The 22,173-nt window shown below is 52.5% G+C and overlaps 1 protein-coding gene across 1 annotated transcript in view; it reads right to left on the reverse strand.

Annotated features, from left to right (window-relative positions):
- Positions 1–22,173, reverse strand: part of ALMS1 (ALMS1 centrosome and basal body associated protein) — a 140,783-nt gene that overhangs the window by 89,279 nt on the left and 29,331 nt on the right. The window contains exons 4-7 of the mRNA XM_083159976.1: positions 19,560–21,372; positions 14,747–14,906; positions 3,341–4,507; positions 2,978–3,108 (exon numbers count right to left, since the gene is read on the reverse strand). Of these exons, the coding sequence (XP_083016102.1) occupies positions 2,978–3,108; positions 3,341–4,507; positions 14,747–14,906; positions 19,560–21,372 (3,271 nt within the window). The remainder of the gene's footprint in view (positions 1–2,977; positions 3,109–3,340; positions 4,508–14,746; positions 14,907–19,559; positions 21,373–22,173) is intronic.

Raw genomic sequence — 22,173 nt, forward strand, 5'->3', positions numbered from 1 at the left:
GTGTCATGTTCCCCAATCTGCAAAGGTTTCTAGAGAGGAACCGACGGACTCTCCCACAGCTCCACGTCTCTGTATTAGTACACGCGCCCATCTGCTTACTGGATGTCATGTTCCCCAATCTGCAAAGGTTTCTACGGAGGAACCGACGGACTCTCCCACAGCTCCACGTCTCTGTATTAGTACACGTGCCCATCTGCTTACTGGGTGTCATGTTCCCCAATCTGCAAAGGTTTATACGGAGGAACCGACGGACTCTCCCACAGCTCCACGTCTCTGTATTAGTACACGTGCCCATCTGCTTACTGGGTGTCATGTTCCCCAATCTGCAAAGGTTTCTACAGAGGAACCGACGGACTCTCCCACAGCTCCACGTCTCTGTATTAGTACACGTGCCCATCTGCTTACTGGGTGTCATGTTCCCCAATCTGCAAAGGTTTCTACGGAGGAACCGACGGTCTCTCCCACAGCTCCACGTCTCTGTATTAGTACACGTGCCCATCTGCTTACTGGGTGTCATGTTCCCCAATCTGCAAAGGTTTCTACGGAGGAACCGACGGACTCTCCCACGTCTCCACGTCTCTGTATTAGTACACGTGCCCAGATGCTGCCACCTTTCGGCTGTGGCGGTTTGTGTTGGCACTCATCACTCTGTGCCCTGGTCAGAGACTGGTCTAAGGCTGTAAGCATGTGACCCTTTCCCCATCCTCTCTGCCCATCATTGGTTCTGTGGAGCAGTATACGGTGAATGCCAGCACAGATATAAGATGACATGCAGTTTACACACAGAGAACATGCGGAGGAAACACAGCAACACTGTCATCGTGTCACTCACCAGACAGGCAGTACACACAGCATGCAGATGGCAGCAGACACACCTGGGCAATGTACCTGCAGCGTACTGGTCTATAAGCGGCAGGAGAGTCGGATGATGGGCGAGTACTCACTGACTTACATACAATGACCCTGCTTAGACGCTGATTGGGGACACTCACGTTCCTCTAGGCCCATGATCTCAGTGCAGCAAGATAACACTACTAGCCCCAACATAGGCTCCTTCTCCCGGCCAGCTCCCTCCAGATCCCAGAGACAAGGATTATACTGCATGTTACATGTGTGTGATCCGGGCTATCACACATCACCACAGGAGAAGCATACCACCACATCACACCAGTAACTTACCTGCCACCAGTGGCTGCTGCATTGGGACAATGATGGTATAGTTATTGGGGGGCAACAAGATCAGAACAACTGGAACCTCCCCAACTGCCCTGCCAGTGACATGCAAGCCCCATTCCACAACTGCCCTGCCCAAGCTATACTATGCCCATTCCCCAACTGCCCTGCCACGCAAGCCACGTTACCACGCAAACCCCATTCCACAACTGCCCTGCCAGTGACACGCAAGCCACGTTACCACACAAACCCCATTCCACAACTGCCCTGTCAGTGACAAGCAAGCCACGTTACCACGCAAACCCCATTCCACAACTGCCCTGCCAGTGACACGCAAGCCACGTTACCACAAAAACCCCATTCCACAACTGCCCAGCCAGTGACACGCAAGCCACGTTACCACGCTAGCCCCATTCCACAACTGTCCTGCCAGTGACACGCAAGCCACGTTACCACGCAAACCCCATTTCACAACTGCCCTGCCAGTGACACGCAAGCCACGTTACCACACAAACCCCATTCCACAACTGCCCTGCCAGTGACACGCAAGCCACGTTACCACGCAAGCCCCATTCCACAACTGCCCTGCCAGTGACACGCAAGCCACGTTACCACGCTAGCCCCATTCCACAACTGTCCTGCCAGTGACACGCAAGCCAAGTTACCACGCTAGCCCCATTCCACAACTGTCCTGCCAGTGACACGCAAGCCACGTTACCACACAAACCCCATTCCACAACTGCCTTGTCAGTGACACGCAAGCCACATTACCTCGCAAACCCCATTCCACAACTGTCCTGCCAGTGACACGCATGCCACGTTACCACGCAAGCCCCATTCCACAACTGCCCCGCCAGTGACACGCAAGCCACGTTACCACGCTAGCCCCATTCCACAACTGCCCTGCCAGTGACACGCATGCCACGTTACCACGCAAGCCCCATTCCACAACTGCCCCGCCAGTGACACGCACGCCACGTTACCTCGCTAGCCCCATTCCACAACTGCCCCGCAAGCCACGTTACCACACAAACCCCATTCCACAACTGCCCTGCCAGTGACACGCAAGCCACGTTACCACACAAGCCCCATTCCACAACTGCCCTGCCAGTGACACGCAAGCCACGTTACCACACAAGCCCCATTCCACAACTGCCCTGCCAGTGACACGCAAGCCACGGTACCACACAAGCCCCATTCCACAACTGCCCTGCCAGTGACACGCAAGCCACGTTACCACACAAGCCCCATTCCACAACTGCCCTGCCAGTGACACGCAAGCCACGTTACCACACAAGCCCCATTCCACAACTGCCCTGCCAGTGACACGCAAGCCACGTTACCACACAAGCCCCATTCCACAACTGCACTGCCAGTGACACGCAAGCCACGTTACCACACAAGCCCCATTCCACAACTGCCCTGCCAGTGACACGCAAGCCACGTTACCACACAAGCCCCATTCCACAACTGCCCTGCCAGTGACACGCAAGCCACGGTACCACACAAACCCCATTCCACAACTGCCCTGCCAGTTACACGCAGGCCACGTTACCACACAAGCCCCATTCCACAACTGCCCTGCCAGTGACACGCAAGCCACGTTACCACACAAACCCCATTCCACAACTGCCCTGCCAGTGACACGTTGCCATGCTCACCAATTGCCCCGTCAGTGCCACGCCAGCCCTTCTGCTCTCACTGCCCAGCCTGTGTCATAATATTCCACCATACCGTGACAGCCCTTCTCCAACAAAGGAAACCATCTCTCCCTTCCCCCAGACCCACGCACGGCTCTACTCACCGGCAGCCATTCAGCTCTCTTAGCTCCATCCAGCAGCTCTTTCTTGATTTCCTCTATTCGTCTTCGGTCTTCCTCGCTCAGATCTGTGTCCATCATCATCGGCTGACTGACCAGTTTCAGCTTCATCGAACCTATCAACAGCCCAAAAACATTCAGCCTTACAGAGTAACATCCAATCAGAGCCCCAGAATAATGCCCGTCCCCCCACGTCACTTCAGACCCCTGTTCTTTCAATGCCTAGACAAGTCCTCCGGAGACGTACATGGTACTTGTGGTTAGGTCTGATCAGGGACCGATAACGTTACAATATTCACCTCCTGCTACTAATACTTCTTTCTATACAAGGCTCTACCATATACTCACGCTGTACTCTGCCGCCATCTTCCTTTGCTGACTGTAATACTCGTGGTGCTGCAGGGAATGGCGTAGCGCTCTTCAGGAGACTTGTAACTCGTGCAGCCAGGGAGTCGCCGCTACTCTCATCACTGTCCACCTCTCTACTCCTCCTGTACCCTGTGAGAGCCAGGGTTTGCTGCAAGTTACCCACAGAACTCGTCACGCTGCTTAGAAGGTCTTCCGTGCGTTGTACTTTGCGGCTTATGTCTCCAGAGCCACCTCTGCCCCCGCCACTGTTACCCTGAACACCAGACGGATTCATCTTATTTGCCGTTGCTTCACTAGAGCCCTCTGGTTCTGATCTTCTCCAATGATCACGAATAGTAATGTTTGCTGCCGGGTGTCGGCTGGGCTTAGCAAGTTCTTCTATGACGGAATTGTCCTTAACAGTAGGACTACGACCAGAGCAATCTTCAAACTGAGGATCTGATTTCCCCCATGAATCTGTATTTCCCAAGTTGTCGCTCATTACGCTGCTGGTAAATGAGGTGTCCCAGGACATGTCCTTTACCAGGAGATGCAATGGACTCTCCGACCGACTATTCAGAGTGTCAGACTTTAGAGAGTCTTCTAAGTTCAGGCCCAATGGAGGGGTCATGCCATAAGGTTCTCTCAGAGGAGATGCCAGATGGACACCAGATCCACTCCCATCCAGGCCAACATCATCTGCTTCTGCCAAGAGTTTCCGGATCTCTTTCAGGGTCTTTGACCCGACAAAGGAGTCATTTACAGAGTCCGCGGTGAGAGGCTGCTTTGTGACACTCTGTAGGTCATAGCCTCCTGAATCAAACTGATCAACCAGCTGTTTAACAGGCGATGAGCCGGCAGTGGGGAGATCGCTTTGCTGCATCAAGTGCGATATAGTCTGGGGCAAGCGGACGTCAGTGGTTGGCTGAGCAGCAGGAGACACAATCCTCTGTTCTCGCTCGGATGTTTTGTAGGAGAACACATCTAGGCCACTTTCTATAGCTTGGACCATAGTGTCGTCCTGGCTGATGGGCCTGATTGGAGACATGTCAGTTGGAGAAGGAGACTCTGGCCCAGCCAAGGACCCCATCGGAATAGACACGCTGGTTGTAGATGTAGATGAATACAGACTTGACTGGGAGATATTAGGACCACTCTGTGAGCCCCCTGAACAAGACAATAAGAAATGACAACAATCACTGACCGACAACATGACAGAACTTGGTGGGAGTGTATATAGTGTAGGGCTGGAAGGGAGGGTACGAAGGAATTAGTCTGACACCAGGATAAAGGAGGATGAGAAAGGGAAGTAGCCAGAGTGACAATAGGTGGATGAGCAGAGAGAAGGGCTTCATGGTGTGAGGAGAGAGACAATCCTGGATAAGCAAGAGGATTATGGACCTTCAAGGAGTGGAGGCTGGCAGGCAGGTACCAAGGCAGGAATGCCAACAAGTTCCATGGCCAGCCTGGGATGGGTAGGATCCCCATTCGCACCAGCAGAGATGCAGTAGCTTGATGTGAAGTACAGGGCCCGGTGATACCAGTGACAGTCAGGACATCCTGGTTTGTTATACAGAAGGAAAATCTATACATGGCCATACTAACAGCCAGGGCATGCACATTGTAGTAACACCTACTGCTACCATGCCCAACATATGCCCTACTGTGACACACCTGGGTGAGGTACCAAATCTAGCTGTGCCCTCCACATATTATCATGCTAGCAGGAGAGGGGTTCTACCCGCTGGGTACAAAATGCTGAGATTGCGAAATGTATACAAGTCAGAATCCTGGTGGCTTCCGCTGCGGCATTCTGCCAGATTATGAGATAGGGGAGGGAGGTGAGTACAGAAAAGGAAGGAGGGCAGGTAAAGGTGAAGGGAGAGTAAGATAGAGATGGAAGGGGAGGGGAGAGGATGGAAGGGGAGGGGAGAGAAGGGCAGGGCAGGGAGAAAAAGGGCAGGCAGGAAAGGGAGGAGTAGGGATGGTAGGGCAGGTAGGTAAGGGAGGAGTAGGGATGGTAGGACAGGCAGGAGAAGGGCAGGTAGGTAAGGGAGGAGTAGGGATGGTAGGACAGGCAGGAGGAGGGCAGGTAGGTTAGAGTAGGGATGGTAGGACAGGCAGGAGAAAAGCAGGTAGGTAAGGGAGGAGTAGGGATGGTAGGACAGGCAGGAGAAGGGCAGGTAGGTAAGGGAGGAATAGGGATGGTAGGACTGGCAGGAGAAGGGCAGGTAGGTAAGGGAGGAGTAGGGATGGTAGGACAGGCAGAAGAAGGGCAGGTAGGTAAGGGAGAAATAGGGATGGTAGGACAGGCAGGAGGAGGGCAGGTAGGTAAGGGAGGAGTAGGGATGGTAGGACAGGCAGGAGAAGGGCAGGTAGGTAAGGGAGGAGTAGGGATGGTAGGACAGGCAGGAGAAGGGCAGTTAGGTAAGGGAGGAGTAGGGATGGTAGGACAGGCAGGAGGAGGGCAGGTAGGTTAGGGAAGAGTAGGGATGGTAGGACAGGCAAAAGAAGGGCAGGTAGGTTAGGGAAGAGTAGGGATGGTAGGACAGGCAGGAGAAGGGCAGGTAGGTAAGGGAGGAGTAGGGACGGTAGGACAGGCAGTAGAGGGGCAGGTAGGTGAGGGAGGAGCAGGGATGGTAAGATAGGCAGGAGTAGGGATGGTAGGGCAGGTAGGTAAGAGGGGAGTAGGGATGGTAGGACAGGCAGGAGAAGGGCAGGTAGGTAAGGGAGGAGTAGGGACGGTAGGACAGGCAGGTAGGTGAGGGAGGAGCAGGGATGGTAGGATAGGCAGGAGGAGGGCAGGTAGGTAAGGGAGGAGTAGGGATGGTAGGATAGGAGGGAGAAGGGCAGGTAGGTTAGGGAGGAGTAGGGATGGTAGGACAGGCGGGAGAAAGGCAGGTAGGTAAGGAAGGAGTAGGGACGGTAGGACAGGCGGGTGAAAGGCAGGTAGGTTAGGGAGGAGTAGGGACAGAAGGACAGGCAGGCGAAGGGCAGGTAGGTAAGGGAGAAGTAGGGATGGTAGGGCAGGTAGGTAAAGGAGGAGTAGGGATGGTAGGACAGGCAGGAGAAGGGCAGGTAGGTAAAGGAGCAGTAGGGACGGTAGGACAGGCAGGAGGAGGGCAGGTATGTTAGGGAAGAGTAGGGATGGTAGGACAGGCAGGAGAAGGGCAGGTAGGTAAGGGAGGAGTAGGAATGGTAGGACAGGCAGGAGAAGGGCAGGTAGGTAAGGGAGGATTAAGGATGGTAGGACAGGTAGGAGGAGGTCAGCTAGGTAAGGGAGTAGTAGGGATGGTAGGACAGGCAGGAGGAGGGCAGGTAGGTAAGGGAGAAGTAGGGAAGGTAGGAGAGGCAGGTAGGTGAGGGAGCAGCAGGGATGGTAGGACAGGCAGGAGGTGGACAGGTAGGTTAGGAAGGAGTAGGGACGGTAGGACTGGCGGGAGAAAGGCAGGTAGGTAAGGGAGGAGTAGGGATGGTAGGATAGGTGGGAGAAGGGCAGGTAGGTTAGGGAGGAGTAGTGATGGTAGGACAGGCGGGAGAAAGGCAGGTAGGTAAGGAAGGAGTAGGGACGGTAGGACAGGCGGGTGAAAGGCAGGTAGGTTAGGGAGGAGTAGGGACAGAAGGACAGGCAGGCGAAGGGCAGGTAGGTAAGGGAGAAGTAGGGATGGTAGGACAGGCAGGAGAAGGGCAGGTAGGTAAAGGAGCAGTAGGGACGGTAGGACAGGCAGGAGGAGGGCAGGTATGTTAGGGAAGAGTAGGGATGGTAGGACAGGCAGGAGAAGGGCAGGTAGGTAAGGGAGGAGTAGGAATGGTAGGACAGGCAGGAGAAGGGCAGGTAGGTAAGGGAGGATTAAGGATGGTAGGACAGGTAGAAGGAGGTCAGCTAGGTAAGGGAGTAGTAGGGATGGTAGGACAGGCAGGAGGAGGGCAGGTAGGTAAGGGAGAAGTAGGGAAGGTAGGAGAGGCAGGTAGGTGAGGGAGCAGCAGGGATGGTAGGACAGGCAGGAGGTGGACAGGTAGGTTAGGGAGGAGTAGGGACGGTAGGACTGGCGGGAGAAAGGCAGGTAGGTAAGGGAGGAGTAGGGATGGTAGGACAGGCAGGAGGAGGGCAGGTAGGTTAGGGAAGAGTAGGGACGGTAGGACAGGCAGGCGTAGGGCAGGTAGGTAAGGGAGGAGTAGGGATGGTAGGGCAGGTAGGTAAGGGAGGAGTAGGGATGGTAGGACAGGTAGGAGAAGAGCAGGTAGGTAAGGGAGGAGTAGGGATGGTAGGACAGGCAGAAGGAGGGCAGGTAGGTTAGGGAAGAGTAGGGATGGTAGGACAGGCAGGAGAAGGGCAGGTAGGTAAGGGAGGAGTAGGGATGGTATGAAAGGCAGGAGAAGGGCAGGTAGGTAAGGGAGGAGTAGGGCAGGTAGGTAAGGGAGGAGTAGGGATGGTAGGACAGGCAGGTAGATAACGGAGGAGTAGGGACGGTAGGACAGGCAGGAGAAGGGCAGGTAGGTAAGGGAGAAGTAGGGATGGTAGGGCAGGTAGGTAAGGGAGGAGTAGGGATGGTAGGACAGGCAGGAGAAGGGCAGGTAGGTAAGGGAGGAGTAGTGATGGTAGGACAGGCAGGAAGAGGGCCGGTAGATTAGGGAAGAGTAGGGATGGTAGGACAGGCAGGATAAGGGCAGGTAGGTAAGGGAGGAGTAGGGATGGTAGGACAGGTAGGAGGAGGTCAGCTAGGTAAGGGAGGAGTAGGGATGGTAGGACAGGCAGGAGGAGGGCAGGTAGGTAAGGGAGAAGTAGGGATGGTAGGACAGGCAGGTAGGTGAGGGAGCAGCAGGGATGGTAGGACAGGCGGGAGAAAGGCAGGTAGGTATGGGAGGAGTAGGGATGGTAGGACAGGCAGGAGAAGGGCAGGTAGGTAAGGGAGGAGTAGGGATGGTAGGACAGGCAGAATAAGGACAGGTAGGTAAGGGAGGAGTAGGGATGGTAGGACAGGCAGGAGAAGGGCAGGTAGGTAAGGGAGGCGTAGGGATGGTAGGACAGGCAGTAGAAGGGCAGGTAGGTAAGGGAGGAGTAGGGATGGTAGGACAGGCAGTAGAAGCACAGGTAGGTAAGGGAGGAGTAGGGATGGTAGGACTGGCAGGAGAAGGGCAGGTAGGTAAGGGAGGAGTAGGGATGGTAGGACAGGAAGGAGAAGGGCAGGTAGATAAGGGAGTAGTAGGGATGGTAGGACAGGCAGGAGGAGGGCAGGTAGGTTAGGGAAGTGTAGGGATGGTAGGACAGGCAGGAGAAGGGCAGGTAGGTAAGGGAGGAGTAGGGATAGGAGGACTGGCAGGAGAAGGGCAGGTAGATAAGGGAGGAGTAGGGATGGTAGGACAGGCAGGAGAAGGGCAGGTAGGTAAGGGAGGCGTAGGGATGGTAGGACAGGCAGGAGAAGGGCAGGTAGGTAAGGGAGGCGTAGGGATGGTAGGACAGGCAGGAGAAGGGCAAGTAGGTATGGGAGGAATAGGGATGGTAGGACAGGCAGGAGAAGGGCAGGTAGGGAAGGGAGGAGTAGGGATGGTAGGACAGGCAGTAGAAGGCCAAGTAGGTAAGGGAGGAATAGGGATGGTAGGACAGGCAGGAGAAGGGCAGGTAGGGAAGGGAGGAGTAGGGTTGGTAGGACAGGCAGGAGAAGGGCAGGTAGGTAAGGGAGGAGTAGGGATGGTAGGTGTGAGGTTAGCAGGCTGACCGTAAGACTGTAATTATGATATTTTATTATTTGTAGTGAAAAATGTACACTTTAGTCAGTCTGTACCCTGTAGTCCTATGTATGTCTGTATTTCCCAGGACTTTATTCATGTAAGCATTATACCATTGAGACCATTTGCCCGTGGTTACGTCACTGCCTCCAGGTAATGTTCTTAGTAAACTGTGATGGTATCATGAATAAGGGATTTGTGACTATGAAGTTAATTATGGCAGTCTTCCCAAATGCGTATTACTTAAATATTGTAACTGTGTATGTGGAGACAAATGGTCCGGCTAGAAGCGACCAAATGCTTAGATTAGAATCTGTTCAGTTTGTGTATAGTTTTTGGTTCAGGGATCAAAGGACCTCTTTATAGGCTGTTTAGTAACAGAGACAACAGGTAGTGGCAGAGACATACACTTCCCCCCCAAATAACAAGAAGCTAAAGGCTGGATAACACCAGGGTCACTCTCCAGAGAAGAGATCTGTTTACATGAAGGTGTGAAATCCCTCACATACACAAGCTTCAAAGCCAGATGAAGGGAGTGAGTTAATCAGCCCCTGGACAGGTAATAGGAGACCCTGTTACATTCATGCAACTGCACCCAGCATAGGAAGGGTTAAGAATTCCTGAGGGAGGGGGAGAGGGGTGCCTTTGGGATGTAAGTTGGGGTTTTGCAGGAAGAGAGGGGAGAGAATTGATGGACTGTCCTGGACTAAGAGGTTATGCTCTGTCTAGGTATCGTGTGGACTTATATGCTATCACTGCTGTGGGGATTAAGTGATAGTTTGCCCTGTGGAACTGATCTGGGACTGTGACTATACAAGGACTGTCTGTTTGGGCCTGCTACCTGAATATCTTTCTACTCTGCAATTTACCTTTGCCACTGTTTATTGTCTATTTGTGCGTGCTGTGGAAAATAAACCATTCTTCTGGTTTCATCTGCTCGGTGTCTGAGTGATTGAGGAACTCGTACCCTCACATTTGGCGGCAGCGACAGTGGGATCATTCAGACACCAACCATCGAGCACAGAAAGCACAGAGGACAGAGGATCAGACCATATGTAAGGAAACGGAAAATGCAATAAGGTGATGTTCAGCAAGTGAGCAGGTGTCATTCCTGTGGAAAGGGAAAATGTTTCCAAGGGAAGGAGCAGAGGAGCTCAGGGATGGAGGTTCTTCAGTGTATCGGCAGGCTGGGAAGCCGGATCTGTTATTTATTGTCAGGAAAATGCAGTATATCTGGGAGTACTGGGAAGAAGCTCAGCAGATGGTCAGCGGGTGGAGAGTATCCAGCATACAGGACAAGTTGTGTTACCTGGGGGATGCATTCCTGCACTGTAAAGGTCAGGCCACCTCGTGGAATCTGCTGGGGGAGCCAGAGTTTGTAGAATTCACAGAGGAAGTGATTGCTACAGTTACCCAGATGCTACAAAGAGGACAATATTCTGAGGCTGAAGGACAAGTCCAGAATAAATTGATGCCCCAGATAGAACCAGAGAAAGGGTCTAGAAGGGGGCTACTGCAATCTGGGCAGACAACCGAGGGGTCTGCCACGGAATTAATTGTTACCGCAAGAGAAGGGTCGTTGTCAGGGGGGCCCCTAACTGCCCTTGAAGAAATGAGTATGGAGGAGCTGATAGCAGAATGTCAGCTGCGAGGTATACCCATCCAATCCTGCACTCGCGGGGAAATCCTTCAGCAGATCCTTCGCGATCAGGGAGATCCTACAAAAGCATTTACCGATTATCGGGCATGTATCCTTTATTTCGGTGCACAGCTGAGTGTGTGGGAACAATTGGAGTGTCTGGAGGAGTGCTTTATTGTGGCAGAGGAAGAGGCGATTGATCGCGGGCTCCTGGATACCCCAGCATGGCAAGATCAGTGTCGCAAGGGGCGTGATGAAAGGCACCGCCTGCAACAGCTTCTCCCACAGCCTAGGGGAGAAGCTGCTCAGTGTTCTATACAGGGGAAGGTTATCCCCAAAATGAAGGAAGTGAGGCCTCTGCGCCAGGCACCCCGGGAGGAGCTGCACTACTGCTTCCCTTTTGCTGAGGTGGGAGGTGCAGAATTATTAACCTTCTGCCAGGGGATTTATGAGGACTGCGTCCAGGAGGAGATCACCGTGGTTAGAGGAGTATCCGACAACATCCAGGCCACCAGCACACCAGTCACAGATGACGTCGTGTTTCGGTCTGCCCAGCATACTCAGCTGGGGAAGGAGGCTATCGCGGAGAAGGAGGTGTGCGCAGAAGTAGCTGCAGGTGAGCATCTGGCTTTTAAGGGGACAGAGCTGACACAGCCTGTCCTGCAGCCACCAACGGAATTGTTTGTGATGGAGGGTCCCTCCTCAGCCCTGGACATTGAGACCAAATGCTGGACTGAAATTTGCCATGCCCCTAGTTTGGGTTTGGGGGAGGAAGGACATGACGGGGTGGTGGAAGTGCCAGGGCCAGAGCCCCTATATTGGCCTGCTGTTTGGCCCCTGTTCCGTGGGCAAGAGGGGGAGGTGGAAAGTGGTCCCCGCCCCATTGTGCCCGAGGCAAAAGTATTAGTAGGTTACAATGTTGCAGAGGGGGGGTACCCAGAATCCGAAGAAGAGGAATCGCTACATCCCTTGTTAGTTCCAATGTATGACTTAGACTGTAATCATGCCCTTGCTGGTTCGGCAAACCAGCCGCCTTTTACAAGATGGGTTTGGTATGATGTCACCCTGTGGGACTCCGGTGGTACATCCAAACCCCAGATTCTCGGCTCTGCATCCCGCTATTCCAGGTTGTTATTGGTTCCTGAGCAACTGGGCACAGTGACTAAAGATGTAGGGGGAGGAGTGTGAGGTTAGCAGGCTGACCGTAAGACTGTAATTATGATATTTTATTATTTGTAGTGAAAAATGTACACTTTAGTCAGTCTGTACCCTGTAGTCCTATGTATGTCTGTATTTCCCAGGACTTTATTCATGTAAGCATTATACCATTGAGACCATTTGCCCGTGGTTACGTCACTGCCTCCAGGTAATGTTCTTAGTAAACTGTGATGGTATCATGAATAAGGGATTTGTGACTATGAAGTTAATTATGGCAGTCTTCCCAAATGCGTATTACTTAAATATTGTAACTGTGTATGTGGAGACAAATGGTCCGGCTAGAAGCGACCAAATGCTTAGATTAGAATCTGTTCAGTTTGTGTATAGTTTTTGGTTCAGGGATCAAAGGACCTCTTTATAGGCTGTTTAGTAACAGAGACAACAGGTAGTGGCAGAGACATACACTTCCCCCCCAAATAACAAGAAGCTAAAGGCTGGATAACACCAGGGTCACTCTCCAGAGAAGAGATCTGTTTACATGAAGGTGTGAAATCCCTCACATACACAAGCTTCAAAGCCAGATGAAGGGAGTGAGTTAATCAGCCCCTGGACAGGTAATAGGAGACCCTGTTACATTCATGCAACTGCACCCAGCATAGGAAGGGTTAAGAATTCCTGAGGGAGGGGGAGAGGGGTGCCTTTGGGATGTAAGTTGGGGTTTTGCAGGAAGAGAGGGGAGAGAATTGATGGACTGTCCTGGACTAAGAGGTTATGCTCTGTCTAGGTATCGTGTGGACTTATATGCTATCACTGCTGTGGGGATTAAGTGATAGTTTGCCCTGTGGAACTGATCTGGGACTGTGACTATACAAGGACTGTCTGTTTGGGCCTGCTACCTGAATATCTTTCTACTCTGCAATTTACCTTTGCCACTGTTTATTGTCTATTTGTGCGTGCTGTGGAAAATAAACCATTCTTCTGGTTTCATCTGCTCGGTGTCTGAGTGATTGAGGAACTCGTACCCTCACAGTAGGACAGGCAGGAGAAGGGCAGGTAGGTTAGAGTAGGGATGGTAGGACAGGCAGGAGAAGGGCAGGTAGATAAGGGAGGAGTAGGGATGGTAGGACAGGCAGTAGAAGGCCAAGTAGGTAAGGGAGGAGTAGGGATGGTAGGACTGGCAGAAGAAGGGCAGGTAGGTAAGGGAGGAGTAGGGATGGTAGGACAGGCAGGAGAAGGGCAGGTAGGTTAGGGAGGAGTAGGGATAGTAGGACAGGAAGGAGAAGGGCAGGTAGGTAAGGGAGGAGTAGGGATGGTAGGACAGGCAGGAGGAGAACAGGTAGGTTAGAGTAGGGATGGTAGGACAGGCAGGAGAAGGGCAGGTAGGTAAGGGAGGAGTAGGGATGGTAGGACAGGCAGTAGAAGGGCAGGTAGGTAAGGGAGGAGTAGGGATGGTAGGACTGGCAGGAGAAGGGCAGGTAGGTAAGGGAGGAGTAGGGATGGTAGGACTGGCAGGAGAAGGGCAGGTAGGTAAGGGAGGAGTAGGGATGGTAGGACAGGAAGGAGAAGGGCAGGTAGGTTAGGGAGGAGTAGGGATGGTAGGACAGGCAGTAGAAGGGCAGGTAGGTTAGGGAAGAGTAGGGATGGTAGGACGGGCAGGAGAAGGGCAGGTAGGTAAGGGAGGAGTAGGGATGGTAGGACGGGCAGGTAGGTAAGGGAGGAGTAGGGATGGTAGGACAGGCAGGAGAAGGGCAGGTATGTAAGGGAGGAGTAGGGATGGTAGGACAGGCAGTAGAAGGGCAGGTAGGTTAGGGAGAAGTAGGGATGGTAGGACAGGCAGTAGAAGGGCAGGTAGGTAAGGGAGGAGTAGGGATGGTAGGACTGGCAGGAGAAGGGCAGGTAGGTAAGGGAGGAGTAGGGATGGTAGGACAGGAAGGAGAAGGGCAGGTAGGTAAGGGAGGAGTAGGGATGGTAGGACAGGCAGGAGTAGGGCAGGTAGGTTAGGGAGGAGTAGGGATGGTAGGACAGGCAGTAGAAGGGCAGGTAGGTTAGGGAAGAGTAGGGATGGTAGGACGGGCAGGAGAAGGGCAGGTAGGTAAGGGAGGAGTAGGGATGGTAGGACGGGCAGGTAGGTAAGGGAGGAGTAGGGATGGTAGGACAGGCAGGAGAAGGGCAGGTATGTAAGGGAGGAGTAGGGATGGTAGGACAGGCAGTAGAAGGGCAGGTAGGTTAGGGAGGAGTAGGGATGGTAGGACAGGCAGTAGAAGGGCAGGTAGGTTAGGGAAGAGTAGGGATGGTAGGACGGGCAGGAGAAGGGCAGGTAGGTAAGGCAGGAGTAGGGATGGTAGGACGGGCAGGTAGGTAAGGGAGGAGTAGGGATGGTAGGACAGGCAGGAGAAGGGCAGGTATGTAAGGGAGGAGTAGGGATGGTAGGACAGGCAGTAGAAGGGCAGGTAGGTTAGGGAGAAGTAGGGATGGTAGGACAGGCAGAAGAAGGGCAGGTAGGTAAAGAAAGAGAATTGAGAGAAGGGCAGGAAAGGGAAGGGTAGAATTTTGAGGGGATGGTAGGGTAGTGAAGGGATGGGAATACAGAGTAGGTAGTGGAGGAAGGGGAAGGGAGTTTAGTGTAGGGAAGGGATGGAAATGCAGGGTAGGGAATGAAAGGGAGGGAGTCTTGTCTCTTTGGTGACAGTGACGTGGAGGTGCTGCTGATGCCTGAGTTGGACAGCTTGGAATAGCACTAAGCGTTGCCCAGAAGAGGACATGATGGGTTCCCTGATGTGACATGTTCCCTGTTCTACACATGAGCGCTGTTAATACGTGTAATGATTCGGATAAGAGGCTCTTTCTGGGAAGCCCTTATAGATAGTATAGTTCCCATTTACCCTCCGAGAGTCGGGTGCTTCTGCTGGGTGTGGCCGTGGAACCTTTGATCGTCCGCAGCTCTGTAGGGGAGAACTCCGGCTCCCGGATTGGCCCTTTTGGAGCAAAGGGGGTCAGGATGGTTGTAGGGGACTGATCAATGCCCAGGTTCCGGAGATAGGTCTAATAAACAAAATAAATCCACATTAATACTGTGTATAAAGCTGCCATGAGTAAATCTAGCCCAATACATCAAGACCAATACATGAGTTTACACTACAGCATTATACGTTTCACCCAGCTAATTACTGCACCCTCCATTAAAAGACACTGCTCCATATCCCATAGATATGTTCACTCACAGCTCCACTCTGTGATCATGAATCCCACCAATACTTTTGAGGTAATTTCTCCTATAATACGCAGGCAATTCCAGGACATCGCAGACTGTTAAATAAACTTGAAAGCTTGGGATTGGATTCTAAGATAGTTGAATGGATAAGAGCATGGTTGCAGGACAGAAAACAGAGTTGTAGTAAACGGAGTACAGTCAAAGGAGGGAAAGGTTACAAGTGGAGTACCCCAGGGATCTGTACTTGGACCGGTGCTTTTTAATATCTTTATTGGTGATATTGCAAATGGAATTGAGGGTAAAATGCGCCTTTTTGCAGATGACACAAAGGTATGCAACAGGGTAGACACACCAGGAGGGGTAAAACAAATGATTGATGATCTAGGTAGATTAGAGGAATGGTCAAGAGCATGGCAACTACAGTTTAATGCCAAAAAATGCAAAATCATGCACTTGGGTCTCAGAAATCCAAAGACTCAATATAGTATAAATGGCACTATAATGGAAACTACTGAGGAAGAGAGGGATCTAGGTGTCACTATTTCAGGGGACATAAAAGCAGGTAGGCAATGTAACAAAGCAATGAAGAAGGCAAGTCAGATGCTTGGTTGCATAGGGAGAGGTATCAGCAGTAGGAAGAAAGAAGTAATAATGCCACTGTATAGGTCATTGGTACGACCTCATCTAGAGTATTGTGTTCAGTTCTGGAGGCCATATCTCCAGAAGGATATAAATACATTAGAGACTGTACAAAGAAGGGCAACTAAAATGGTGCATGGCCTACATCACAAAACGTACCAGGAAAGACTAAAAGATCTTAATATGTATACTTTAGAGCAGAGAAGGGAAAGGGGGGACATGATAGAAACTTTCAAATATATCAAGGGCTTTCACATTCTTCACAGGAAGAGGAGCAACAGAACACGAGGACATGCACTGAAACTAGAGGGAGGAAGGTACAGGTGGGAGACAGTCACAGGAAGAGGAGCAGCAGAACACGAGGACATGCACTGACACTAGGGGAGGAAGGTACAGGTGGGAGACATTAGTCACAGGAAGAGGAGCAGCAGAACACGAGGACATGCACTGACACTAGGGGGAGGAAGGTACAGGTGGGAGACATTCTTCACAGGAATAAGAGCAGCAGAACACGAGGACATGCACTGACACTAGGGGGAGGAAGGTACAGGTGGGAGACATTAGTCACAGGAAGAGGAGCAGCAGAACACAAGGACACGCACTGACACTAGAGGGAGGAAGGTACAGGTGGGAGACATTCTTCACAGGAAGAGGAGCAGCAGAACACGAGGACATGCACTGACACTAGGGGGAGGAAGGTACAGGTGGGAGACAGTCACAGGAAGAGGAGCAGCAGAACACGAGGACATGCACTGACACTAGAGGGAGGAAGGTACAGGTGGGAGACATTAGTCACAGGAAGAGGAGCAGCAGAACACGAGGACATGCACTGACACAGGGGGGAGGAAGGTACAGGTGGGAGACATTAGTCACAGGAAGAGGAGCAGCAGAACACGAGGACATGCACTGACACTAGGGGGAGGAAGGTACAGGTGGGAGACATTCTTCACAGGAAGAGGAGCAGCAGAACACGAGGACATGCACTGACACTAGGGGGAGGAAGGTACAGGTGGGAGACAGTCACAGGAAGAGGAGCAGCAGAACACGAGGACATGCACTGACACTAGAGGGAGGAAGGTACAGGTGGGAGACATTAGTCACAGGAAGAGGAGCAACAGAACACGAGGACATGTACTGACACTGGGGGGAGGAAGGTACAGGTGTGAGACATTAGTCACAGGAAGAGGAGCAGCAGAACACGGGGACATGCACTGACACTAGAGGGAGAAGGGTACAGGTGGAAGACATTCTTCACAGGAAGAGGAGCAGCAGAACACGAGGACATGCACTGAAACTAGGGGGAGGAGGGTACAGGTGGGAGACATTAGTCACAGGAAGAGGAGCAGCAGAACACGAGGACATGCACTGACACTAGAGGGAGGAAGGTACAGGTGGGAGACATTCTTCACAGGAAGAGGAGCAGCAGAACACGGGGACATGCACTGACACTAGAGGGAGGAAGGTACAGGTGGGAGACATTAGTCACAGGAAGAGGAGCAGCAGAACACGAGGACATGCACTGACACTAGAGGGAGGAAGGTACAGGTGGGAGACATTCTTCACAGGAAGAGGAGCAGCAGAACACGAGGACACGCACTGACACTAGGGGGAGGAAGGTACAGGTGGGAGACATTAGTCACAGGAAGAGGAGCAGCAGAACACGAGGACATGCACTGACACTGGGGGGAGGAAGGTACAGGTGGGAGACATTCTTCACAGGAAGAGGAGCAGCAGAACACGAGGACATCCACTGACACTAGAGGGAGGAAGGTACAGGTGGGAGACATTCTTCACAGGAAGAGGAGCAGCAGAACACGAGGACACGCACTGACACTAGGGGGAGGAAGGTACAGGAGAGAGACATTAGTCACAGGAAGAGGAGCAGCAGAACACGAGGACATGCACTGACACTAGGGGGAGGAAGGTACAGGTGGGAGACAGTCACAGGAAGAGGAGCAGCAGAACACGAGGACATGCACTGACACTAGGGGGAGGAAGGTACAGGTGGGAGACATTAGTCACAGGAAGAGGAGCAACAGAACACGAGGACATGTACTGACACTGGGGGGAGGAAGGTACAGGTGTGAGACATTAGTCACAGGAAGAGGAGCAGCAGAACACGAGGACACGCACTGACACTAGAGGGAGGAAGGTACAGGTGGGAGACATTCTTCACAGGAAGAGGAGCAGCAGAACACGAGGACACGCACTGACACTAGGGGGAGGAAGGTACAGGAGAGAGACATTAGTCACAGGAAGAGGAGCAGCAGAACACGAGGACATGCACTGACACTAGGGGGAGGAAGGTACAGGTGGGAGACAGTCACAGGAAGAGGAGCAGCAGAACACGAGGACATGCACTGACACTAGGGGGAGGAAGGTACAGGTGGGAGACAGTCACAGGAAGAGGAGCAGCAGAACACGAGGACACGCACTGACACTAGGGGGAGGAAGGTACAGGTGGGAGACATTAGTCACAGGAAGAGGAGCAGCAGAACATGAGGACATGCACTGACACTAGGGGGAGGAAGGTACAGGTGGGAGACATTCTTCACAGGAAGAGGAGCAGCAGAACACGAGGACACGCACTGACACTAGGGGGAGGAAGGTACAGGTGGGAGACATTAGTCACAGGAAGAGGAGCAACAGAACACGAGGACATGCACTGACACTAGGGGGAGGAAGGTACAGGTGGGAGACATTCTTCACAGGAAGAGGAGCAGCAGAACACGAGGACATGCACTGACACTAGAGGGAGGAAGATACAGGTGGGAGACATTCTTCACAGGAAGAGGAGCAGCAGAACACGAGGACATGCACTGACACTAGAGGGAGGAAGGTACAGGTGGGAGACATTAGTCACAGGAAGAGGAGCAGCAGAACACGAGGACATGCACTGACACTAGAGGGAGGAAGGTACAGGTGGGAGACATTAGTCACAGGAAGAGGAGCAGCAGAACACGAGGACATGCACTGACACTAGAGGGAGGAGGATTCAGGGGAAATGTGAGGAAGAATTACATCACAGAAAGAGTAGTAGATAAGTGGAATAGCCTCCCAACAGAGGTGATAGACGCAAATACAGTAGTACAATTTAAACATGCTTGGGATAAGCATATTGATATCCTTACAAAAAAATAAGGATCAAATATGGTTTTGAGGTAACATGTTTATCAAAAGGGGCAGACTAGATGGGCCAAGTGGTTCTTATCTGCCGTCAAATTCTATGTTTCTATCCTTGCTTCTCCGTCCCTGATACCTCCTACTGCTCATATCATACCAGCTGCCTGCACCAGGGGGCACAGTTATTATATGATTGGTATGATAACACACGTTACACCGGGCAGACAGCAGAGCGGGGTGATAGTGGCGGCTGCAGACATGCCAGGTTAGGAGCAGGCAGCCGGAGTGTTACCCCGATACTGCTCACTCAGCCCTGGGCAGGTTTTATATTTGGGATTAGAGGGGTGACAGCTGCCTGCACCAGGGGGCACAGTTATATGATGGGTATGTGATAACGCACGTTACACCGGGCAGACAGCAGAGCGGGGTGATAGTGGCTGCTGCAGACATGCCAGGCTAGGAGCAGGCAGCCGGAGCGTTACCCCGATACTGCTCACTCAGCCCTGGGCAGGTTCTATATTTGGGATTAGAGGGATGACACAGCTGCCTGCACCAGGGGGCACAGTTATATGATGGGTATGTGATAACGCACGTTACACCGGGCAGACAGCAGAGCGGGGTGATAGTGGTGGCTGCAGACATGCCAGGCTAGGAGCAGGCAGCCGGAGCATTACCCCGATGGGCAGGTTCTATATTTGGGTTTAGAGACTTGAAGGACTTACCGGTATTCTCTCTTCTATATTGAGCTCGTTCTTCTCTAGTGTCTTCTCAGCAGGAGTCCAGAAGGGGACAAAGTGATCTGTATCTGAGCTGGTCAGGTCGTGCTTGGAAGAAGGCTCAGAACCTTCTTCGATGGGGCCACCTGAATGAGAGCTACTGGAGAATTCGTGATCGAGGGAAACATCACTGAAGTGACCCATTGTTACAACATCAGGTTCTCCTTTCCGATGTGGGGTGCCCTCAGTCCTTCCCGCACCATTGTTGTATGTCACCTCATTATCTGCATTATGTTTGCTGGGAAGGGTAGAGGATTGGATACTGTTGGACGTGGCCATCTCCTGCCGCCCTACTGCAGCAGCCTCTGTCCACTTCTCCGATGCGTTTCCTCCACTAGCTGGTACTACAGAGTTATAAGACTGTGACCTGGTCAACTGGGAGACCGCAGAGGACTCGCCAGGCCCCACATCCAGATTGTCCATAGAGGATGCTCCCTTGAATGAGAGCAATCCCTTCCTTGAAACAGTGCTGCTGGTCTGCTTGGTCAACAAGCGGTTCAAGGACTTAGCCACCGCATCGTAAGCTCGCTTTTTAGGAGACACGCCTGTCAAGCCGCGCAGGACCAAGGCATCAAACGACTGGTTTGTGTTCCAAGCTCCCACCTTCTCAATGTAGTTCAAGCTGGGCAAAGACTGGATCCTCCGCCTTTGCGGGGAGAGTGACCTCTGAGACTCACTGCTCTCCGGGTAGCCTTGGCTGCTTTGGACAGAGTGGGGGACTGCTTTGGGGGAGACATCGGAGGGCTCTTCATCTAGAGACATCTCTGAGCCGGTGAGCTTGGCTTTAATTTGCTGAATTCTACCAGAGAGCGGCTTCCTACTGACCGGAAATATGCCAGGTGTCGACTGCGAAATTGGATGAGCCAATCGGTCAATGAATGCAGTCTCATCTAGTGGGGTGTTGCCCGCATGTAGCATCTCCGTGTCCTTATGCCCACGCTCTATGCTGCAGCGAGAGATGGTCATCTCCTCAGGGGAATGCGCTTCTGCCATGTCACCAGTCTGGTAGGCTGCCTCCGCGGATGGGTCCTTTTCCTGATATCGCTGCTGGATTTCTGAGCACAGGAGCTTGCGAAGGTCGCCGTTAGGGGCCTGGGTGGATGGTTGCCCTGTATGGTGCATGACAGTGCCAGGTGGTTGTAACTCACTGAATCCACCGAGTTCCACATTTTCTGTTGTGACATTGAGGATGCCGCCTATTGCACTGTGTTCTGGAACTGATGCTTCTTGTAGTAAGGGCCCTCTTTCAGCTTCAGAGCCGGATGCCACCATGCTGAGCGTCTGATGCCCTGGGGCGGGTTCCTGCTGTAGGACATCTACATTCTCTGGCTCAGGCATAGCCGCGGACTGTGAGGAATGTCTAGAAGATGCGGCACTGCTGCCAGACAGACCAACCTCCTTCTCCAGCAGCTCCAACAGCACAGGGGCAGGGACACTACTACACAGGAAAGCCCCATCCTCTCTAGTGAGATCCTCTACAGATATCTGCCTGGCCTCCGTGCATGCCACTGGCTTCATCTCTCCTGATTCGGGGTCAGCCACCATCGGAATAATGTGGTCCCCTCTCTCTCCATGACTGAAAGACAGGGGATGCTGGGATAGGTACAGAGCGCTGCTGCTGACCGCACTCATCCGCAGCTGGGACAGGGTGATGTCCCCACCTGCCTGCTCCAGCAAGATCTCCTTATTGGCCAGTACCACTGCATCTTTCATCTGTAAGGATGGAGGTCCAGGGAACTGGGATGTATCCAGCGAAGCTCTGGTGACACAAGGATAATAGGTACGGATTAGGAAAGAGTACACACGAAAACAAAGGCGCAGAGTGGCTTGATGTGCTACAGAGTGCGGAACAGAAGCATTGCCAGTTATTATATATTATAAATCATTAACACATAACATCCGTGTGTTACGCTAAAGCTCCTCCGCGGGTGCTGTGCTAAAGCTCCTCCGCGGGTGCTGCGCTAAAGCTCCTCTGTGCGTTACGCTAAAGCTCCTCCGCGGGTGTTACGCTAAAGCTCCTCCGCGGGTGTTACGCTAAAGCTCCTCCGCGGGTGTTACGCTAAAGCTCCTCCGCGGGTGTTACGCTAAAGCTCCTCTGTGCGTTACGCTAAAGCTCCTCTGTGCGTTACGCTAAAGCTCCTCTGTGTGTTACGCTAAAGCTCCTCCGTGTGTGCTACGCTAAAGCTCCTCCGTGTGTGTTACGCTAAAGCTCCTCCGTGTGTGTTACGCTAAAGCTCCTCTGTGCGTTACGCTAAAGCTCCTGCGCGTGTGTTACGCTAAAGCTCCTGTGTGTGTGTTACGATAAAGCTCCTCCGTGTGCGTTACGATAAAGCTCCTCCGTGTGTGTTACGCTAAAGCTCCTCTGTGTGTTACGCTAGAGCTCCTCTGTGTGTTACGCTAAAGCTCCTCTGTGTGTGTTACGCTAAAGCTCCTCTGTGTGTGTTACGCTAAAGCTCCTCTGTGTGTTAACGCTAAAGCTCCTCCATGTGTGTTACGCTAAAACTCCTCTGTGTGTTACGCTAAAGCTCCTCCGTGTGTGTTACGCTAAAGCTCCTCTGTG

This window comes from Crinia signifera, chromosome 1 (assembly GCF_055691185.1).
Source record: "Crinia signifera chromosome 1, ASM5569118v1, whole genome shotgun sequence".
Classification (NCBI taxonomy): Eukaryota; Metazoa; Chordata; class Amphibia; order Anura; family Myobatrachidae; genus Crinia; species Crinia signifera.